Source organism: Vicugna pacos, chromosome 1 (assembly GCF_048564905.1).
Source record: "Vicugna pacos chromosome 1, VicPac4, whole genome shotgun sequence".
Lineage (NCBI taxonomy): Eukaryota > Metazoa > Chordata > Mammalia > Artiodactyla > Camelidae > Vicugna > Vicugna pacos.
Genome location: NC_132987.1, coordinates 58,970,554 through 58,993,721, shown reverse-complemented (window position 1 = coordinate 58,993,721; position 23,168 = coordinate 58,970,554). Strand labels below are relative to the sequence as shown.

General features: G+C 36.4%; 1 protein-coding gene across 3 annotated transcripts in view; it reads left to right on the top strand.

Moving 5' to 3' along the window:
- The window catches only part of FGF12 (fibroblast growth factor 12), a 502,610-nt gene extending 499,273 nt beyond the window's left edge, over window positions 1-3,337 (top strand). For 2 of the 3 annotated variants that reach the window (XM_006200955.4, XM_006200954.4), the window contains exon 5: window positions 1,293-1,776. In XM_006200955.4, the coding sequence (XP_006201017.1) occupies window positions 1,293-1,411 (119 nt within the window). In that variant the 3' untranslated portion in view covers window positions 1,412-1,776. Of the gene's footprint in view, window positions 1-1,292 lie in introns of all 3 variants that reach the window. The other variant, XM_006200956.4, reaches the window with a different exon arrangement.
- The last annotated feature ends 19,831 nt before the right edge of the window (window positions 3,338-23,168 follow it).

The following is a 23,168-nucleotide window of genomic DNA, read 5'->3' as shown; positions in this document are numbered from 1 at the left end:
GCCAAAACAGTTGATCACACAGTGTTCTTGAAATCTTTTATTCAAAATTCTCGTAAAGAGATCAGCTCCTTCATTTTTCTTATACATCTTTGGATGCTTACTGTATGCCAGACATTTACTCCTCATGAAAATGCTGTTTTTCAATTATGAAAGCGTATCCAATTTGACCGAGCTAGAAAGTGGCTGGGTCAGGATGTGGACCCAGGCAGCGTGGCTCCAAATTGATGTTCTTAACCACCATACGACGTCTATTCAGTCATAGCCATGCTTGGGTCTCCAGCACCAGGGCAAAGCCCAAAAGAGGAAACAATTTGATTGGAAATAGCATTTCAGATTGCAAAGGCATCGTACTGTTGGTTCAATAGATGGAGGTACATAACTGTCCCTAAGTCAAGGGTGAAAATACATGCTGATATTTAAGTAAATATTTCGTATGCTCATATAGTCACATTTGTCTCCCAACAGGAAAATGAATCTGTTTTAATGTACTCTATATGCTAATAGATCCTATCTTACAAGAATAACTATGAATTGAAAATCATTGCTCTTTCTATGCAGTAATCTAGCAAGAGCCGCCATAATTCACAGATGACTGAGCTTTAGAGCCAGACAAAACAACAGGAAGAAAAAGAACTGTTTATATAGATGTGAACTGAAATCTCACGGTTGCATAATCACATTTCCTATTGATGAATAACTAAGAAGCCACAGAGAATGTTACTACCTTTGGTGAAGGAAATTTGGAGAAATTGAGGAAACTGCATCTTCTCTGCCCTCCTTCCCATGATCATTTCTTATGTAGGATACCCTGAAAGTTGACAGTAAATATTTGTCAATTTGATGCAACATGTCATATTCCTTATAGCAGGGTAAATATTAGAATCATGTCAATAAGGATTTTTTTCCTACCCAAACTAGACTGCGGGCTGAAGACTGAAAAACATAGTATCTCTTTCTGTCCTATAAATGTTATCCTCCCAGTGTCTTCTCTAACTCTAGATGAAATCCTGCTCTGTAGGTTAGTAGACAGTAAAGACTTAAGCCTTATCTATAACGGAACAGAAACCATTCATATATCTACAGTTCAAGAAGACTTAAAAGGTTGTGACTGCCAGAACTGGAAGAGAATGATGTGTGTCCATTAAATATTTTAAGTTAAAAGTCGTTTTTACGGTGGGAAGAAAAGCTAGTGATGAGATGGAAAATACTATAAAATCAAATTTGAGATGTTTATTGAGGCCAAATTGATGTCCGTTATTGTAATAAGTAATTGATGTGGTTTTCCCTTCCAGTGTGTATGTACAGAGAGCCATCACTACATGAAATTGGAGAAAAACAAGGGCGTTCGAGGAAAAGTTCTGGAACACCAACCATGAATGGAGGCAAAGTTGTGAATCAAGATTCAACATAGCTGAGAACTCTTCCCTTCGACCCTCTCTCATTCCTTCCCTTTCTCCCTCTGCCCTTTACCCATTTCCTTCCAATAAATCCACCCAAGGAGAAGAAAATAAAATGGCAACCCAGGACCTAGTGGCTAAGATTCTGCACTCAAAATCTTCCTTTGTGTAGGACCAGAAAATTGAACCAAAGCTTGCCTGTTGCAATGTGGTAGAAAATGCACATGCACAAAGATTAGCACACATAAAAGCAGAAGAAAAAATAAATCAAGACTCCACAAGCATTAAAATAAACTGTGTTGTTATTAACAGAGGGCTAATTGTAATGAAGACTTTACTGTAATAAAGATGAAATAAAGTTATTACCTTAAAGCAAAGGGTTTTGGAGAATTGAACTTACAAATAGATGTAATACCCCCAAATAGTTTAAACTCTGGATAATGTTGTGATGTGTGCTTTGTTCTGAATTTGTATTTTCTTTGGGCATTTGGAATTGAGACATAATTACATTATGTTTCCAGGATTTTTTTTTTTACCATGATATTGAACATGTATGAATTATAGATTCTCCTAATGCCTGTAAGGTATGCAGCCAGGAATCATTTAACACCAAGAAAAGCTTAAAATTCTATTCTTTAAATTGATATTTAAGATTGTTTTAGGCAAAGGATAGTCTTATGTTGAATTTAATGCTATTAGCTGATTTCATTCCTTCCTAAAAATATGTTCCTAGGAGAGTATCATTTTTTTTCAAAGGTATTAATTCAGGATCTCACCTTTTTTCTTTAGCCATTTAGAAAAAAAAAAATCTTGTTCTAAGGCTGAATTAACTTTTAGGAATTCTTTGTCATTGCCATGCCTTGTGCAGTGATAAGTTATGTGCTCTTACCATTTGGCCTGATTTTTTACTTTGTAGACACCGTTGAGATTATAGGCACCATGTCTAGCTGTCTTAAGAGAGTTTTTATACCATCTCTTGCAGCAGGAAGGACAGAAGAGGGGTTTTACAAAAGGAAATAAGTCCCAAGAAATTGGTGAAAACAAATTGTATTTGCCTTTGTACCTTACCAGAGTTTTCTGTCTGTAGCATTTTCCAAACTTCACTGAGACATTGGGGGGCATGGCTGTGAAATTTCTAACTCACTACCTTATGAAGCCAGTGGATTGCTTGTTACTGTATATCCTGTTTTATAAATCTAGTTGACAATAAGTCTGTCTCCTGGAACACAGAAGGGAACTTGTACTACACTGAATTTTCAAGGGACGTAGAGAAACAACATGGAATTAACAGCTATGGCTCCAACAGACGGCTGTGTGAGTGACTTAAAGTAGTTAAAAACAAAACAAAAACTCAGTGTAAGACTAGCCAAATTGCATATTTAGGAATACTAAAGTATTAGAAAAATGTTAGGGAAGAAATGAACTTTATACAATTGCCTTGGGAAAAAATAGATCTACTTAGTCCTACAAATCAGGAATGGTGTAGAGACATCCAAATCAAACAAAACAAAACAGAATGTTTAAAAATGTATGCAGATTTCTGGATATTATCAATGAGAAGACTTAGCATGTTACTTCTCCTCTAGCTCTACCGTCCAGCATGTATTGTTCCAAATACTCCCTAAAATATATACACTTTGCAGAAGCTCTAGGCCCTCACTTCAATGACCTTGTTGGTGGTTGCTGTATTCTTTCAAAGTCAGTGTAGTTTCCCTCACTCTACACAATCATTATTCTTCAGTAGTGGTCCATGTCCTTCACCAAGTATTCTGTTTATGTTATCAGGAGGTTAGCAGAAAATGAATTGGAGGGATTTCTCTAATCGGTGATAAAGAAGAAAAGCTATGCATCTAGGCAAGGATTTTTAACACACATTTGCAAGAGATACTTGTTTAACCAAAATATTTGGAAAGTGATGAATAAAGACATTTAAATTAAAGAGAAAAAAAGGAATGTTACTCTTCTAGGCAAAGAAAACCCTGATAAAAAGAAATACAGAAATCCAAATCTGGTGGTATTTCTCCTTGTCACTTGATTCAACTTGATTATCAACGCACCTGTCACTTCCAGGACCAAACAAATCCCAGGCACAAAGCCTTATTTCCCTTGAAAAAATAAAAAAGAGGCTTCTACAAAATGGGTCATAGGCTCATTTAGCATAAAATGACTTGAGCTTTCTGATGATACACAGATAAACACACACCACAAGCTCGTGAGTGACACAACTGACAGTTTCACAAAATGTTATCCATTACACTGATGATTTCATGACAGAACATATTTAATAGAGTTAACTATTATGAAAAATATGATAGCGATGAATCCCCAACAAAATTCTTCCCTCTATTTTCAATGGCTGTTCATCCTTTAGCATTTAGACCACATTTGTCCCCATCTTGGTAGAAGTGAAGAAACAATTCTAACTACCTAATTTGTCTATTGTTTTTAATCCATAGCATTTAAGCAAATGTTCACCATAGTAAGATGTTTTGGAAATTAGCTTTGTTTAAGTTAGAATTAATTTCAGAGAATAATTAGAAACCTGATACTCTTTTACATGTGAGCCTGACAGAAACTATGGTTTAAGCATAGGGTGAACATTCGCTTAACTGCTCCTTGCTTTTTAAGTACATAAAACCTTTAATAGAAGAAGTCAGTATTCACCATCTAGGTTCTGAAAACATTACCAAATATACACATGTAAGTATCCTATTTCCTCAAAGAATCTGAGTCAGTTTAAATACTTTGTTTTTCCAGCTTATTCCAAGTAAAATAATTCCTTGATTTTCATCATTCCAACTTCTGGGTCTCAACTCATTCATCACTTTTCTTCTATAAGTAAAGTGTGCTTTTTTTAATGCATTGGGATAGTCTCAGGAAAAATGTGACTTTTAGTAAAGCTTTGTAATTGACTGTGTACATATACGGTAAAGTATGTTTATTCTATGAGTCCTTATTGTAACATGTTTCAGAATCAATGGGCTTAAGAATGAAAACAAAACTTTTGAGGATCTCACAAAGTAGTTTTTTGGTCAATATACCTTACTTGATGTTTAAGCTAGAAGCTTGAGGTATAGAAACAAAATGGTGAAGTTCCATTTGCTAATTTCTGTGCTTCGAGTAACTGGAGGACAGCAAGCTAACCTATTGATCATAGTAATAGTTTAGGTTTTGAATTTTGCATATGAATTTCCTAGCACATCTTTAGCCATTAAGGACTGACACAATAAAGAGACATGGATTTGATGCAAATCATGATGCTTTACGGGCCTCATTCTAATCCAGATAGCTTGTTAGGATTCTTCTATTTAAGAAAATGGCAATGCTATCACTAGGTATTATGTGTAGATTGGTGGTCCTGTGGTGCCACTAGCAAGAGAAAAGAGTATTAAGACAAAAGTAAAGGATGAAGAATGGCTTATTGTGTATTGAAAAGTTTGGAGGTCCTGATTTGGGACCACTAATCCCCTGGTGAAGAAGCATAACTACATTAACAGTAATTTTTTTTAAACATGGACCCAGAAATAGCAAATCTGCTCTTCCACCTTCATGGCTTTGTCAACAAGGCCATGCTCTGCGAAGGTTTTCCATGGTGTTGCTTAATTTCATCTACACAAGGTGAAACACGTTCAAACATAAAAAATCCCCCTGCTCATTTTAATATCATAAAACGGCTGAGATTATTTCTCTGTCATGGAATTGTAAATAGCATTTTTTAAATCAGAATCACATTTAAAACAGTGGATTGTTCTACAAATATATACGTGTATATATACATATGCTTCTGAAATAAGGATATATAGAGTTTTTATTTGATTTGTGGTCTTTAGTCCTAGGTAATCAAAAATAAAGAGATTTGAATGCAAAACTTTATATATAAATGTATATTTCTAATGATAGTATAAATTGTCACTTTATAATAAAAAGAGAAACAGGTGGGAACAGTCATCAAAGCACATGCTCCTTCAGAATGTCAGTGATTCTGAATCCCCTCTTATGCAGAGGTAGTAATTTTTTATTTCTAAAGAGTTATCTGAAAAAGCTGTACTTCCACAAATTCTATTATGTCATGTCAGACTGAAGTATATAACTGAAGGCAAGGAAAAAAAATCCTAAATGCAGATTTTTATTTTTCAGAATTTTTCCTGGAGTCCAAGTTAAAAATTCAATATTTAAAATCTAAATTAAGTGAAAATAGTTAGTATCCAGAGATGATATATTGAGCTTCAGTAACAAACGGAAGTAAACATACATTTAACACTACGATAATAACATTAAAATAATGTCATAATAGAAATTGCATCATTAGGTCTTTTATTAGTTGGAAAGAATGAGTTGATGTTTCTTTGTCTTTGCTCCAAGCACAACCTAAAGACAGTGGCATTAATTTCACTTAAAGTTGTTCAAAAATCCAAAATATACTCCCATGACTAGAACTGGTTTTAGCTCCATTACTAGGTTAAATGTTCCAGTCTTAAGAAATTATTGAGACCGAAATGTTTAATAAACACGCTGTATGAGAAATTGAACAAATTAATGTTTCGTTTTTACATTAAAGCACAGATTATTCAAATCATTGTTTTTTGAAATCAAATTTGTAAAATGTTTATACATCACAACCTTCCTGAAGTAAAAAATCAATTAAAATCTTGAGATGCTCATGCATGCAGACAAAATACTTGCACCTTCTGTTAAACATTAAATTCCTTTGGAAAGTCTCTTTCCTTTCTAAAATGTATTTATCACTGAAAAAGTGCTGTGTCTTATGAAAAAGATCAAAGCTGGATTTATGGATGGGGAAGAAGTCAAAGTTTTTATTGAACACTGGTGAAAAGTAAAAGCTACTTTCTAAATATGAAGCTACTACTTGTGGTAAACCTAATATTTTGCTTTTGAGGATTAAGAACTAGAGGGCACTCATTCATTTATTCATAATTTGCTAAGGAAAAACTTGGTTGAGTGTAGGGATCCTCAACAAAAATCCGAGAAAGTCAGACACATACGTAAATAATGTAATACCCCAAATACAAGTGCTACAGGAGATTTGTGACTAAGATTCTATACACAACCGATGAGGAAACAATGACGCCTAGAGAAGGACCAGGATTGAAAAGAAAATAGATACTGAACAATGAAAGATAACAAGGGGCCCCCCAGAAGAGAAAATCATTCAGAGAAAAGTTATGGAGAAACACAAACTACTACTTACCTCGAAATACTTGCAAATGAAACAAGGAAGGAGTGTTCAGAGGAGGAGATGGGGAGAAAGCCTGAGTTGAGATGAACAAAAATGAGAAGTCAGTCAGTGTTGTCACTGTACTCTTCAGCTGTGTTTGAGCCTCCATATCTGTTAGGATGCTTCTGCATTTTCATAACAGAATCCTCAAACCAGACTGGCCCTTCCTGCAGGGGGTCCCAACGTTATCACCACGGAGGCTTCACTTGTCTGTAGGTCTCTCAGCTTGCCCACTCCATATACAATTTCCTGTTGGAGTCTGGAATTCTTTTCCAAGTTGCAAGATATCACATGTTTATATCATCTATTCTCTCTTAACAACTCCCTGGAAAACATCTCCAATCTTATTGGCCCTGTTTGGGTCATGTCCCATACTTGAATGAACCACTGTGGCTGGGGATTTGACTAGTTTAAATTAACCAGGAACTTTTCCTACACTTTGAGGTTGGATGTGCTTCCCCAAAGATACAGGGCTGTATAGATGAGGGGTGAATATCTGAATGAAATTCAGAGCCCATTTAACGAGAGGAAGTAGAAATGAATGCTACGGAGCTAAAAACAAACAAACAAACAAACAAATTTCCATTATCTATAATGAATATATTTCCTATCACAGCTCATTGACTATTCTTAAAACTGGCAGAGAAATGCAAGTACTGATGAATTAAAGCTACAGCCATAAACCATGGGGGACAAACAAAGGCAGTGAAGCTTCAATTCCCGAAGCACTATTAAATGCTTGCTATGCAAAAGGCACTGTGTGGGTCACTAATGAAGATGTACAGAGCTACAGTTTTAAAAAAGAGTGGCGCCCTTGACAATAACTCAATCTATCTTGTATGCCCAATGCTTTCCACTGACGGTCAGAGGACTGGAACGTGCAGCTTGGCTGTTCTAAACCAGAGATCTGTATCATGTCTACTTTTTCATACGTAAAGACACTGCTGGGATTAGACCATCACAAAATTTGTCTCAAAATATCACTCAATAGTCATTCCAGGTCTTAAATTCGGGGCTATTTGGTGCTTCATAATCACGTGAGACAGCCATTCATGGCATTCTTGAATCCTCTTATATGCATTTATAGCATATGTTTGAACACTTTGAATGATGGCAAATATATAAATCTTCCCAGCAGCCTCTTCCAATTGGGGGCAGTACTAATTTTGCACTGTTCTTCCTTATATGAAGTAACTTGTTCTGTAGCATGGGCCACTGTTCCAAATTTCACTCCCTAGAGCTATTCCAAGTCAATTTAATTCTCCACCTATAAGAAAGCCATACAGATTTCTGAAGATCATTGTCATTCCTCATTCTTCAAGTATTCTCTACTCGTGTGAAAAAATTTCAGAGATTTTAAATATTTTGTTTCTTTACCATTCTGTTTGTTTCACTCAGAAAAAGTTTTTATACTTTGGAGTGCATAATCCAATATGATATTCCTGATAAAGTCGACTTGGTCAGGAGGCAGTCCCTCATTCCTGATATTGTAACAACAGTGTGTTAAGACTGCGTTCACTTTTTGACAACCTAATCAAAAAATTTTAACATTCCAGTTCATTTCTATCAAAACATCTAAATATTTTTTCACCTTTTCGTCTCCCTGACTTAAACGGAGATGGAGGTTTGTTAATAGACTAAGAATAATTCTAGTCTGATTAAGTCTTTCAGAAGCATAAACTTACAAAGACGCATGCTCAGAATTTTCCAGATATACTACAAAATTCCCATTCAATGGTTAGTCATGAATCCTCTACTTAACTCTGTGTGATCACACCTCACTTCATGTGATCAGATCGGTCTGTTTTCAGTAATTAACCACAATGCACTTCATTTTATCACCTCACCTGGGGTGAAGCTTTAGAGCTGATCATCCTGATAGAAGGTGTGTATCTTGGGAAGTACCTGCTATTATAGAAGATACGTGGTTTTGCTCTTTTAAATTCTCTCTCCTCTCTTTAGTCTTCATTAATTTAATTATCAATCCGCCCCAATAATTACATTAGATTTATCAGAAAAATTCCTTAGCTTCTCACTGATGTCATTATTTTATTCTGTAACTTTTAATCTTTACTTATTCATTTCAGTGGTAACTTCCAGTATTCCTCAAATTCCTATCCAAAGTTTTCTTCTCTGAGTCAACTTGCAGTGTTGTGATGCACACTCTCAAAAGTTTCTGAGCTGGTAAATTTCTGAGGCTTTAAGGACCAGAGAATGCTTTTTGCTTGCCTTTGCCTGAGGGTGACAGTTGGGTGTGCATCAAATCTTTGTGTTGCCTTCTTTCATGAAGTTCTCCTGCTTTCCCTCCTACTTCCAGCTTTGTTTTTTGCAGAGGAGATAATATACTATATTTGAAAATAATATGCATTTTCTGAGCATGAGCTCTCACAGTAATTTTTCTTGGGAATTTAAAGTATTACAATATTGTCATTATTTTTCTAACTCTTTTTGACAATCTTATTTAGAAGATAATCTATCTTTATCACTGTGCTATGTCTCTTGTGTGTGTGTATATATATATATATATATATTCATTTATTAGCCTTGTCTTTCCATTGCAATTTATTGTCTTCAAAAATATGTCCCCGGCCCAGGAAAGCACACACAGACATACATGAGAGCACCATTACGAGGAGGAGGTCTCTACTCTATGAATTACACGCCAGTCCATCTATGCTTTGGCTTATGTCTATCAACTGCATTTTTATCCCTTATCTCATTTTCCTTCTTCTGTCCATTTCCAGAGTGTCTTGCCACTTGGATGACTGCCTTAGCTCTGATCTAGTTTACATTTTTTTACTTAATTTTTGAGTTGTTAATTTCCTTCATTGAGTGACCCTGGAATGCACTGATTGTGCTGGCTCAGCGTATCTGGCTAAATAGGAGAACGGCCATCATAATACGCCCATTTAATGGTCTTACTGAGGCACAGCCCCACTTACACTGTTATCAGAGAGCCTGCGCTGGCACACAGCACACACACAAACTAAGCATGACATTATGGACAGGGGTGACACTGACCTGCTTCACTAACCTGCTCTCCATCTTAAAGGCTGGAACTATTTCTAACCTGGCTGAAAACGAATGACTGTGATCTGTTAGAACACAGACAATATCGTTGTCTGTGCACTTGCAGGCGTCTATTTCTCTGATGCACAAGATGCAGTTATGCAGTTATCCGGAACTCGGTTCTAAAAGTAGGAACTGGAGGGGTCAGCTCTCCCCTCTTCCTGCTTCCCCCATCCATTGTCTCTACAATTATTAGACCTAAGTTCTGGTCAAATGCATGTATTGGTCTTCCAGCAGATTTTACTCCAACAATTACATCATCAATCAGAAAACATAAGGTGACTTAATTTTCAGGTCTTTTCCATTTATTTAAGAAAACAAAAGGACTTGCTCAGTGCCTATTATAGGGCCTATTCAGTGGTTCTTTCATCTTGATTTCATATTAGAATCACTAGGCTCACCACTCTTAACAACCCTGACGTAACTGATTTGGAGTGAAGACAGGTGATTCTCATCTGTAGGAGCTGGGATCCACTCTACGAAATAAACTCTTTAAAAAACATAGTTAATTAAGTGCCTATTCAAGGCCGGATGAATCTGAGTTTCTAGGTAAATTGTAAGGCATAAATCTCCAAGAGTGCTATGCGCAGAATCTGTTTTTGATGAGGCTTAGACAGTTTGAAATGTGGGTGCTATCAGATGCCAAGCTATTAGATGCTATGTTCCTGCCATATTCTGGCACTGCCTAAACTCCTAGAGATGGTGTAGTGGTGTATTTAGAGATTTCTTATATTAAGTGCTTGTCAGTATATTTGGAGTTGACTCAAGGACCATTAGTTCTGAGTCCAGAGAGATGCTTGTTTGAACAGCCCCATTTAATGGGTGCTTACTTCCTACACAAGATACTTGGATCTGGATGAGGTCAATAAGTGTGGCTGCTGTCTTGAAATAGTAGCCCACAAGGACATCCATGAACTATCTGGACCTTTATAAAAAACTGCTTTTACTTCTTGCCTCTCCTGTCCAAGTTCGCAATGCCATTTTGTTTAGGGTGAACATCCTAGGACAGGCTTCGCTGTAACTTGGAAAGAAATTCACTTTTCTCTGACAGAACAGTCCTAGTTACGAGATGTCTCATAGGACCACGCTCTGCCTTCACTGGCTCAGACCATCAATTCCAAGGACAGAATTGAGTTACAGTATCATCTTTTCCCATGCTTTCTCCCAGGGGGTGGGGGAGGAAATGTCAGCCCTGATACTCTCTTCTCTCCCCAGCACTGCAACATAGAGGCAACATCTGACCCTTTCTCTACTACATACACACTGACTGATCCTACCACAAGCAAGAAAAGAATACTCTGTATCTGTTCCAGAAAGCAAAGTAATTCAGTGGTGTCTGTTTCTCTATGTTCCTATGTAGCCCATCCACCCTGAATTTCACCAGTCGTTGCCCTTACTTTTCAATCAGAAACACAGCTTGTCAAGGCTCATAATCCCCCTTGCCTTTGCCCCAGTGATCAGAAGGGGACAGTTAGACATTTGCTTCAGGCTGTCCTGAGTTCCAGTACTTAGAACCTCCTGCATGCAAGGAGTGTGCATCAAAAGATACACCTGGGAACCGGCTTGCTTTCTCCGCCTCTGTCAGAGTGCCAGCCAGCTCTTTTCAGGAAGAGCCTGGGAAAACTTGGTTCTTTATTTTCCAACAGAAGGAGACTTGGAAATTGGGTCAGACCTAGTATGATCACTACAAAGCTTAATGCCAGTTCATCCATCCTGGACTCTTTCCTAGTATGGCTATTGGTTTTTCCAGTGGATCTCCAAGACACAACCTCCCACAGGACGTGGCACCGGCTCAGTAGCCTCATTCCAGCGAACTCTGAATTTAGTCCTGACAGGATACAGCATAGTTGTCCCCATTTCTCTCCCTCTCTGTCTCTCTTTCTCTGTCTCTCTCTCTCAGCAGCACCCTTGAGGGCTGGAATAGAGTATTTGGTAAAGTAGTAGGGGATACCTAGGAACTTGGAAAAACTCTCATCTAAATCTAATTGCTGTAGGATCTTGAGCAAGTTAATTCCCCTCTAAATCTGTTTCCTTATTGTCAAATGGAGATAGTTTGCAGAGCAGGGATTAACCTGATTGTCTAATATTCCTTGTCTCTCCCGAAAATCCACGTCTTTTGTAGGTATATTTTGAACATTTGAAAATAACATAATTATTGATATATTTGGATTTGGGTCAACTGTTGTATTACTTGCTCCCTGTTTTTTCCCTCTGTCAGTTCCCTCTGCTTTGCATTTTTCTGATTTCACTTTTCTGACTTCTTTTGGATTATTTGGTGGTTTCTCTACGGCTTACAATATACAAATTTTAACTCTTTACCGTCTACTTAGAATATTAATTTTATCACTTTGGGTGGAATGGAGAAAACATACCACCATATAGGTCCCTTTATATCATGATCATCTATGTACATTGGAATCCCTATCAGATAATGTTAATTTCTGCTATCAACTCACAAACATTTAAAAAAAACTCAAGAACAGAATTATCAAGTATATTTACCCAAATGTTTGCCATTTTGTTGTTCTTTCTTCATTTTTCATGTTTTCAGCTTCCTTCTGCTATTATTTCCCTTGAGTCTGAACTTCCTTTAACAATGCATTTAGAGCAGACCTTCATCTGAAAGTGTTTTTTATTTCGCCTGCATTCCTGAAGCATATGTCCCTTGGGAATAGCATTCTGGGTTGACAGTTCCTTTCTTTCTTCCCTTTAAAACTGCAATGCCACGTCTTTCTGGCCTCTATGGTTGTTCGCCTAGTGATAACACATCATTTTTCTCTGGGCGCTTTCAGAATTTTTTCTTTCTCTTAAATTTTCAACAATTTGATTATGATCTGTAAGTGGATTTGTTTGTGTTTATCCTGTTTGGAATTCACTGAGCTTCTCGAATCTACAGGTACAGTTCTTTTGTAAAATTTGGGACATTTTCAGCCATTATTTCTTTAAATACTCTTCCCTGTGCTGCACTTTTTCTCTTCTCCTTCTGAGGCTCCGATGACATAAATGCTGGATTTTTTTGTTTCTGTCCCACAGATCTCTAAGTCTCTTTTCACTTTTCCAATCTTTTTTTTTTTCTCTGATGTTCAGATTGAATCACTTTTGTTGACTTATCCTCATTGACTGCTTCCTCTGTCACCTCTATTCTACTACCAAGCTGGTCAATGGAGGTTTTGTTTTTGGTTATTGTGTTTATAGTTCTAAAATTTCCATTTGGTTTTTGTTTTTAATCTTCTATTTATTTGGTACTTTTTCTATTTTTGCTTTTGTTTCAAGTGTCAAATAATTCCGACATTTTGTCATCTCACCATTTGTGTCTTGATTGCCTTTCCCCACTCAAGTTGAGATTTTGCTGGTAGTTTTTATGCCAAGTAACCTTTTAAATTATATATTGGACATTTTGAATATTATATTATGAGATTCTGCATCTATTTTTAATCCTATGGAGAATATTTACATTTTAATTTTTTCAAGCATTTCAGTTAAAAAAACTTTTAATTGAAGTATAGTCAGTTTACAATGTGTCAACAACATAATGTTTCAGTCATACTATACATACATATCTTCATTTTCATATTCTTTTTCACTATAGGATGTTGAATATAGCTCCCTGTGCTATACAGAGGAAACTTGTTGTTTACCTATTTTATATATAGTAGTTAATTAATATTTACAAATCTTGAACTCCCAATTTATCTCTTTCCACCCTCATTCCCCCCAGTAACCGTAAGTTTGTTTACTATTGACATTTTAATTTTTGTACTCAGTCAAACTGATTAGATTCAGACCTTAAGTTCCACCCAGCCTCCTACATTCCTGGTTCCAAAACAGTGAACTTTTCAAAGCATTCACATGCTATTTGGATCTGTCCAGTGCATATGCCATCTAGTGGCCAGTCTTGGACATGGACTGTGATGTGTCTGTTCAGTTCTCAAAGTCTCTTGTTTGCTAAATAGTTATCAGATCCACGTGTGCACAGTTTGGGAATGAGTCCAATGCTTATAAACAATTATTTGGGGTTGATTTCCTGAATCCCTTCCTCTCCATTAACCTCCCCACACTTCCTGGTTCTTTGGGCCTCTTCTAGTTCACTTTTCATTTTAGAAAGCTGGGATTTTAGTCATCTTGTTCTGCAGTGTGCTTCTGAAGTGTGCCCACCTCTCCAGTTAAACAATGGAAGGACACACAAGACAAAAAAACCAAAACAAAACAAAAAAAAACAATGGTTGGTCCCACCTTCTTGGAACTACAACTCGTCTGCTGAAGGAAGAGGAAGTCTCTCCTGCTCGAGCTTTGGCTCCTGTGGGTTCGTTATACCAGGGGATTGTTTAGAAGCCGGACCACGGGGGCACAGGAGAGAGGACTGCAGCAGGTGTTCCCACACTCCCTCGGAATAGCGTGAGTTCCTGCTCCTTGAGCGGTACTATAGGGCTTCTCCTGAGCTCTGTCTACTCCTTTATGCCCACTTCAGTGTTGGTTGAGGGATACTGGAGGAAAAACGGGTGAAGTCACCAGCGATTCATCATTAAATTGGAGCCCTCTTCCCCAATTTGCCCGCTGTTTTTCAGAGTCCTTACAGAGCTGTTCTGTGAATCCTGTCCAGGTTTACTCGGTGCAAAACACAAAATAACTGGTACTTACTCCATCATATCCAGACTAGACCTGATATTCTTTAAAACTCCAAAATTTTAATGATGCTTACTTATATGTTAATTATCCTATCTCATCAGTTTACTGAATGAAACTCTTCCCCTTTCCCCTCAAAGTCCATGCACCAAATAAAAATGTAAAACCCGGGAGAAATGAAAATCAAATATAAAATATTCCACTACTCTACCAATCTTGTATGATTTGAAGAAAAGTGAAATGTCCCCATCCATCTCAGTTGCCACCTGAATATAAAATATGACATTGTATGACCTTCAAAAGATGATTTTTGAAATTATATTTTTAAAAGCAAGAAGATTGCTAATTTCAGCTTTTCTGTATAGCCCACTGATTCGGGTTTGGAATTCTGGAGGGGAAGTGGTCCTTATTTTGACATTTTTAAAGATTACATAGGGCCATCCTACAAGCCATAGTTATAGCTTAGTGCTTCAAAAGGAATATAAGAGCTGATCACCTGTACAAAATGCACAGAGTCAAAACAGCTGGCCTCCTTTTCCCCGGGAAAATCTACAACGTGGCTTAGAGTAGGTGGGCACTGAAGGGTTACACCTGCAGTGTCTGTCACTCATGGTGCATTTCTTCCCTCAATCAATAACACTCTTTGTACTTGATCATTCGGATCCACAGTGACTAAGGAAGTCTGCAAAATTCATTTACAGAAGACTCAAAAAGATTGCAAAAAATATTACTTCTCTGATACCTACATAATAAATACAAAATATAAAATGTCAGTAAAAACATACATGCACTATATAATTCTTGAATTCCAAAAAAATATTAATTTGTCAATTAAGGCTCAGTTTCCATATTCAGCGCATGTGAGACAGTTTTTGAAAGTACCTCAAGGTTTTCTGGACTATAAGCAGTCATCTGGCTTTTAAGAAAAAATATAGACAGTATAGGTAAATAATACGCTTTCCCTCAGGCAGACTCCTATTACACTTGTACCTTTAGATGTAATTTGATTATTCAACATTTTACACTATTTTATTCCTTTGTGGTCCAATTTCTTCTACTGGACTATGAGATCTTTGAAGGCCAGAATGAAGTTTGTTCAGCTATGTTGGCCCAAGAAGAATTTAATAAATGTTCTTCAAATTGTTTCAAATGTACAAAAGATCAATCATAAAATTTCAATGGAAGTAATGGGTTTTTTTAAGCTGGTCATATCAAAGAAACAAATCCTGGCAAGACATTTTTTAAAGAACATTCATGAAAAAGTCATTTTCTGTAAAACAGTCCTTGCCATTTAACTACAGTACGTGGCAGTCACTGTATTATTGCTGGCTTTTTTTCCTCCTTTATTCAAAGTTACTTTATTGGTAGAAAAATTTAAACCAGTATTCTAAGTGGTGTGTGGGAGTCTTCTCTGAGCACATGCCTTGTTGATACATAACGGGATGTGTGCCTGTATTTTAACTCCCACATAATCTTCTAAACTGCTCTCCTGAAGTCCATACAGCATATAATCTATTTAGATGGTTTCTGCCTGAGATTCTGCTTAAAATCTACCTGACTTAAATACAGCCTTCTGTAGGGTTTAGATTTAATACAAAGACAATCCCCCTTTCGGTCAGCAAAATTTTCGCTCTAGATGAATCTTCCGCATTCTATGGTTACCCAGGAAGCAAATGATTCACAGCAGCATTGTCCATCAGATAAATTATGAGACTTGTATATGTAATTTTAAATTTCCTAGTAGCTACATTAAAAAGATAAAAAGAAATAGATGAAATTAATTTTTATAATACTATATATAACCCAATATATCTAAAACATTATCATCTCAACATAGAGTCAACATAAAAATTATTAACAAGATATTTACATTTTTATACTAAGGCTTTGCAATCTGGTGTATATTTTATACTTACAGCACATCTCAGTTCAGACCAGCTACGTTACGAATGCTCAGTAGCCACATGTGACTAGTGGTTATCTTATTAGAAGCACAGTAGAAGGAGCAGAATAAAAGGGCTAGAAGAGCTCACTGGCATTCTCACCCCGCCTCTTACCTTACATTTGAATATTTCCATACCATCTGTAGGAATTTGTCTCTAATCCAAAATACCTTTCAAATCCTGCAGTTTCTTACATGATCAGACACCACCTTCCTGCTTCTCTGAGCCTCCTGCTAATGCCACTGTCTCTTTCTTTGCTCTATGACATCTCTTTCCATTACTGGATCCCAGCTTGGGGGACACTTCCCAGTGTCTCTTGCGTTCGTTGATTCCTCTATGCAAAACAAAAATTTTTTTTTTTGCCATTCTCAACTGAATAATTATCTTTTTCCCTGAGTTTCTGTCCCTACTTTTTTGACTAACCCATTCCTTTCAGGGTTTAATTCTCAAATTAAATAAATTAAATTTATTAAATTTAATTTCTCAAATTAATTTTATCTTTCTCAAGGGAGAATTCCCTGAATCTCCAAGAGCTCTCTGGGAGTAAGGATGGCCCAACACATTGACTGACATCTTCATAGCACTTACTCTGGAGGTTCCCTTTCTAGCGAAGAAACTACATTAGAAGATCCAGTCAAAAACTAAGTACACAGTTGCTGCCCAATCACTACTGCTTGAATGAACGCATAACTGTTAAATGAAAGAAGAATGGGAAGATCAGAAAGTGACATTTAAAGAGATTACTGCTAAAATGAGATGCAGTCACTGCATTGTGGACAGTAGAGTTACAAATACTTATTCAGAAATTTTTTGGTCATGGTAAATTTCTCATTTCTAAAGACATTATGACATATAAACTGCTGTTGGGAGAGTAGATATTCTGGAAAATAATATGTTAGTACCAAGACTGTACCTATGATCTAGTCAAGCCACCTTTGGGTATGTGTCTCAAAGTCTAACACATGTTCATAAGGAGAAATGGTGTCCATCTCAGTGTTATCTGTGCTGGCAAAGAATTGTGGACATTCTAGGTATCCTTCACTGGGGGCCAGGGTGGTGGGCAAAATATAGTGGACACTCACCAGAGTACACCTCACAGAAGTTAGAAGCAGATTAGATGTACACACAGTGACAACAGTGATCTTAAAAATAACACTAATGAAAAAGCAACAAACAGAATAAGGATGTTTATGCAAGGCATCATTCATATAATTTAATAATACACATATATACACAAAAACACTTTAAAAGAAAATATAAATATAAGGATATGCATTAAATATGTCAAAATATTAAAATTATTACCTATAGATAGAGGGTATGAGGGAAATAGGGACAAAAGAAAATAAAACAAATGTCTTATACAGGTCATTGATAATGTGTCAGGAATTTAAAAGTGTGATTAATTTAACCCTCAGAAATTGAGATAAAAAATTAGAAGCAGAATTACAAAGGAATATAAAATATTATATAGATATTTAAAATATGAACCTTGTCTAAATTATCTAATTTGTTTAAATTGTCTAAATTGCTCATACTCATTTTGAGATGTACCTCACTTAAAATATTTCTCTCTTCTCTTCTTCCTTTACTCTGCTCCTCCCCTCATCTCCTTTTATTTGCCATTCCTCTTCCCCTTCCCTTCTCTGCCTTTGTCTATCCTCCTCTCTCCAAGCCTCCACCCATGCTCCCCTCACCTTTTTTCTGTCTGTCTATTTTGCTTTCCTCTCTTGTTTCATCTTTAGCTAATTTGAAGTGGTCATTTTAGAGAAAAACAACTATTTGAGATGCTCAAGAGGGCTCTATATCATTCTGCCAATCACCTAGTTAATAGAACAGCATGTTAAGTGGACACAGCAATCATGTTTTATACATAAATAACTTGGCCTGGCTTTCCCCTAACAAAAATTGCCCATGCCTTCCCCAGCTCTTCCTCCTCCTTCACTCAACTCTCAGCACTGTGTTTTCCATTTTTTTTCCAGTGTTTATTTTAATCCCATTTCATTAGATGCTCTGGGCATAAGCATTCAATGAGCAAACCAAAATAGTCACTATAAACTAAGATGTATAGATTGGTTAAATGATATTCTGATCCAGTTATTTTGACATAAACCATTTTGACTATAAAATTAATTTGTCATATACTGGGGTTCAATTTCTAGCCAAAGGTCAAATAGCGAAGAGTTAAGAGCAGAAGACCATCACCAAGGACTCTTAAAAAGAGTGTCATTTATATATTGTGTTGTCAAGATGGAGAGGGAAAACATTAAGACACTACTTCACCTTTATTGAGAAAGATATCTGGTAAAAGTTAAGAACATATCTAAAAATAATGAAAATATAAGACAAAGGCAAAAAAAAGTAACTTATCCCTGCCACTAATGATCTGCTATGTTGGTGCAAAATAGATGGGCATTTTGTTTGGTTAGACAGGATTAGAAACTGTTCATGGAGAAATGGTATTTGAATTAGAAAGGCAAGATTGGTAAAAACAAAACAAAACAAAACAAAACAAAACAAAACAAAACAAACAAAACAAAACAAAAACAAAGAAACAAAACACCAGGGCAACATGCACAGTAGCCGAGAAACCAGGATGTAAATGACGTTCATGAAAAATAGTAAAGAGAGACATTGTGACTAAGAGAAGATGTGTGAAGGACAGTATTGAGCCTGTAGAAATAAGCTAGAGACAGATCTTGCAAGGACATTAATGACAGAATGGATAACAGAGATCCACAACAGATTTAATACAGATGATGGTAGGTTTAATATGACTAACAAGAATATATGAATGTTGCTTAATTTATAACTGATTGACACACCTCAACATAGCATTGGTAAAAAGGGATGCTGGAAATGGTGAATGTGTAAATCACACGTAATCATTGTGTTTTACAGCATTTTGATACTGACTAAAGCCTCCTCTAGGTTATATTATATAGTTGAGGCTTGTTGCCATGCCCTTATCCCCTTTCCATGGGAAGAAAGAATGATTAGTGTCCTTTTTTGTGTGTCAGTCAAGCTGCTTGAAGTTCCCCTTTTGCAACACCCTTCCTGTGTCCACTGTTCTTGAGTGTTCTTGCTCATTTTCCTCAATCAAACTGTCCTTTTAGTGTTTTTCTATTCAGAGCCCTGAGGACTGGCTTAAAGAGCATTTTAATTTATCCAAGTTGAGATAGTAGAGAATAAAAATGTCTCAGTACGTAGTATTAATCCAGACGAAATGACATTGCCACTCACTGCTTTTGGGTAAGTTTCATCTTGCAATTCTGGCTATTTTGAGGACCATTTGTGTCCAGTTTCCATGGTGAAAACTCAGAAATCTGCTCTCTGGTGAAAACTGATCTTTGGTTATTGGTAAATTGAACTGTAAGTTACGATTAGTCCAAATGTGACAAACTGAGAAAGTCAACATACGATGTGATTCAAACCATTGTTTTTCTATTACCATGGTGTTTTACTTAATATGGATTTTTGTTATACCAATATAAATGTGAGATCTTGGAGTCAGTCTTCCTCTCTGTTTACTAAATATTGTCAGTTATAGTCTATGTTTAGTTAAAATTTCTCCTGACTTTATTTTTTTTTCATTGAAATATTTTATTTTGACTTGAGAGAAAAACAACGTATATAAAATCTAAACACTGTTGAACTTTTAGTTTTTTTATTTTTTATTGATTTATAATCATTTTACAATGTTGTGTCAAATTCCAGTGTTCTGCACAATTTTTCAGTCATTCATGGACATATACACACTCATTGTCACATTTTTTTCTCTGTGAGTTATCATAACATTTTGTGTATATTTCCCTGTGCTATACAGTGTAATCTTGTTTATCTATTCTACAATTTTGAAATCCCAGTCTATCCCTTCCCAACCTTCACCCCCCTGGTAACCACAAGTCTGTATTCTCTGTCTGTGAGTCTATTTCTGTCCTGTATTTATGCTTTGTTTTTGTTTGTTTGTTTGTTTTTATTTTTGTTTTTTAGATTCCACATATGAGCGATCTCATATGGTATTTTTCTTTCTCTTTCTGGCTTACTTCACTTAGAATGACATTCTCCAGGAGCATCCATGTTGCTGCAAATGGTATTATGTTGTTGGTTTTTATGGCTGAGTAGTATTCCATTGTATAAATATACCACATCTTCTTTATCCAGTCACCTGTTGATGGACATTTAGGCTGTTTCCATGTTTTGGCTATTGTAAATAGTGCTGCTATGAACATTGGGGTGCAGGTGTCATCCTGAAGTAGATTTCCTTCTGGATACAAGCCCAGGAGTGGGAGACTGACTTTATTTTTTATTTAAAATTTTTTTAATAAACTAAGTGCCATTGATTGACTGACTGATTGATTGATTGGAGTTCCTGGGGATTGAAGCCAGGACCTCTCCTGACTTTAGAAAGTAGATTGCTTCCAAAATATTTTAGAATCAAGATCTCTCTGGAACACACATTCGATTCACTTGATGACTTTGATACACTAATGCTTCAAAGAAATTTGAACTCAAAAAGCCTGTGATTTTTTTTTTCTGAGTCAACTTGACAAAGCTAAAACTACATTTTCTAGGATTCATCTACTGTAAGCTTCCAAGTCAAAGCTGACCAAAGTCAAAGTTTCACAAGATGTGGGAGGTAGGAGTGAAGCAGGAGTCACTTCACTCTGAAGGTCTTTGCGGTTGGATGGACCTTGAAGTGCTTGCTGGTGGGTGTCAGTCAGTGTGTCCTCATGAACCCATGCTTTTTGTCCAGTTCTTTCTGATTGCTGGTGCTGCTGACCAACTGCAACCTTAGACTCACCACGAGATAAAGAAGCAAAATCATTTCAGAGACTTTCCCATCATCTTCCTGTCGTGGTCACACACCAACACATGGATCTGACTGGCTTCCCAGATTCCCATGCAAGCCCTAACATTTCCATCACTGTCAGTGCTTCAGGAGAGCTGCTCCCTAACTTTATTCTGATCCTCTAGCATCTTCATTCTAGACCTTAATTTCTAGCTTATCCCACAGTTGGGATCCAGCTGCTATAGTAAAACCTTTATACCATAGTACTCCTAGTGTTTCTACTTTGTGGATTGAACTTTGATACATTACTCAAAAGTAATTTCATTCTAGCTTTTAGCAAAGAAAAGACAATATATTTTTTTTTTTTCTGAGAGCTTTCTTTTCAAACTAATGGAGTCTCTCTTTGACTCATGATCTTCTTGACAGTTTTGGCTTAAGCGAAACTCATTCAATTCCATGAAAACTTACTTCATCTATGCAGCATAGAAAAAAAAGAAAGACTATTATATACATATGCTATGAAATGTCCTGTAAATTTTCTTCACTAACTAGCTTTGAAAAAAAAAAGGAGACATTAATATATATCAAGTGCTTAGAATTAGTCTTTAGTCCTCAAAATAATTTTCCAGCTCATATCCAAATCTGTTTATTAAAGGGGATATGCATACATAATGTGTGTGTAATTTAAATGCATATCTAAAGTAGATAATTTTAAAACTAACTTTGAACCAATTTAAAAAATCAGTTTCCTCTGTGAATTACATAAATATTTAGCCCAGTGGAAGCTCTGATGGGACATCCTTATGAATAAAGATGTGTAAGACTGGTCTTCATCTTGATATAAAATTTGACCTAAATAGTTATGACTTGTGAATTAAGAAGAAAATAAAATAAAAAGTGAAAATCCACAAAATAAAGAAGGCAGGAAGGCAGGAAGGCAGGTTGAAGTTCCCCTTTACTTTCATTTTCATTTGTGGTACTTCAGTGAAATATGAGAATTGTAATAATAATCCCACTACCAATAATAGTAATATCTATCACATGGATAAAATGATCCAGAGGCGAAGAAAGTGTAAGGAAGTGGTAAAATCCTAAACAAATGACCATCATGATTATGACGCTTTCCCCTTTCCTTTTTTCTCTCTTTTTCTTTCCCATACTCATAGGGGTTTCTTGCTGAGATGAGCTAACCTGATAAGATAACACATAAAACTGCCTGTGGGATTTGGTCTGTTCCCAGGCAACAGATTGCTTACTTTAAATATGGTCTTTCAGAAGCCATGATTCATCGCTGCTGTCTAAGTCTGAAGTGACATTTAACAATGGAGACCTGAGGGAGCTGGACCTTTCAGGGTAGTCGAACCAATTCAATTCAGCAAATAGTGACTTAATACCCACGTTGCATCCATTAGCTCATTGGGAAGCGCGAGCCAGGCCCGTTGCTCAGAACAGACTACGGGCAATACAGCCCATACAAGCCTTCCCCTCGTGGAGGTCCCAGCCCCACAGGGATGACAACTACAGCAAAAATTATTATAATATGTAATAGAGTATATCCAACGTGCTATAATAAAAATGTAAGCTAGATATTGGAAAAGGAGGGAATAGTTGAGTAGAGAAAACCAGCATTCTGGACAGAAGAGATGGCCTGAGGAAAGACACAAGGCTATGAAAATCCAAACTATGGTCAAGGTTTCTTGAAGTGTTATCAGGTGTTGTTTGACGGTGAATAACTTAGGACTATCGATTACAATGGCCTTTTCCAAAATTCAGTGATTTAATAACATGCACATCTTTGCTCTATCCAAACATTCTGCCAAATATACCGACATACCATTATTTGCTTTTTATTTAAAACTCCACATTGATTTTTATTTTTTTAGCTAAAATTGTTCTAAGCATTTGAGCTTAATATACTAGTGACATTTTTTTCTAACAGACCTTAAATATTTTTAAAACTATTAACATTAAAAATGTCTGTCGATCTGAAATAATCTTGATCATCCATAGTGGTACGTTACTGTACATTGAGAAACCTCGTGGTGGAAGATGAGGCAGGAAGAGGAAGGCAGTGTATCGATGGCTTTGGATTCCATAGTATGGACTGG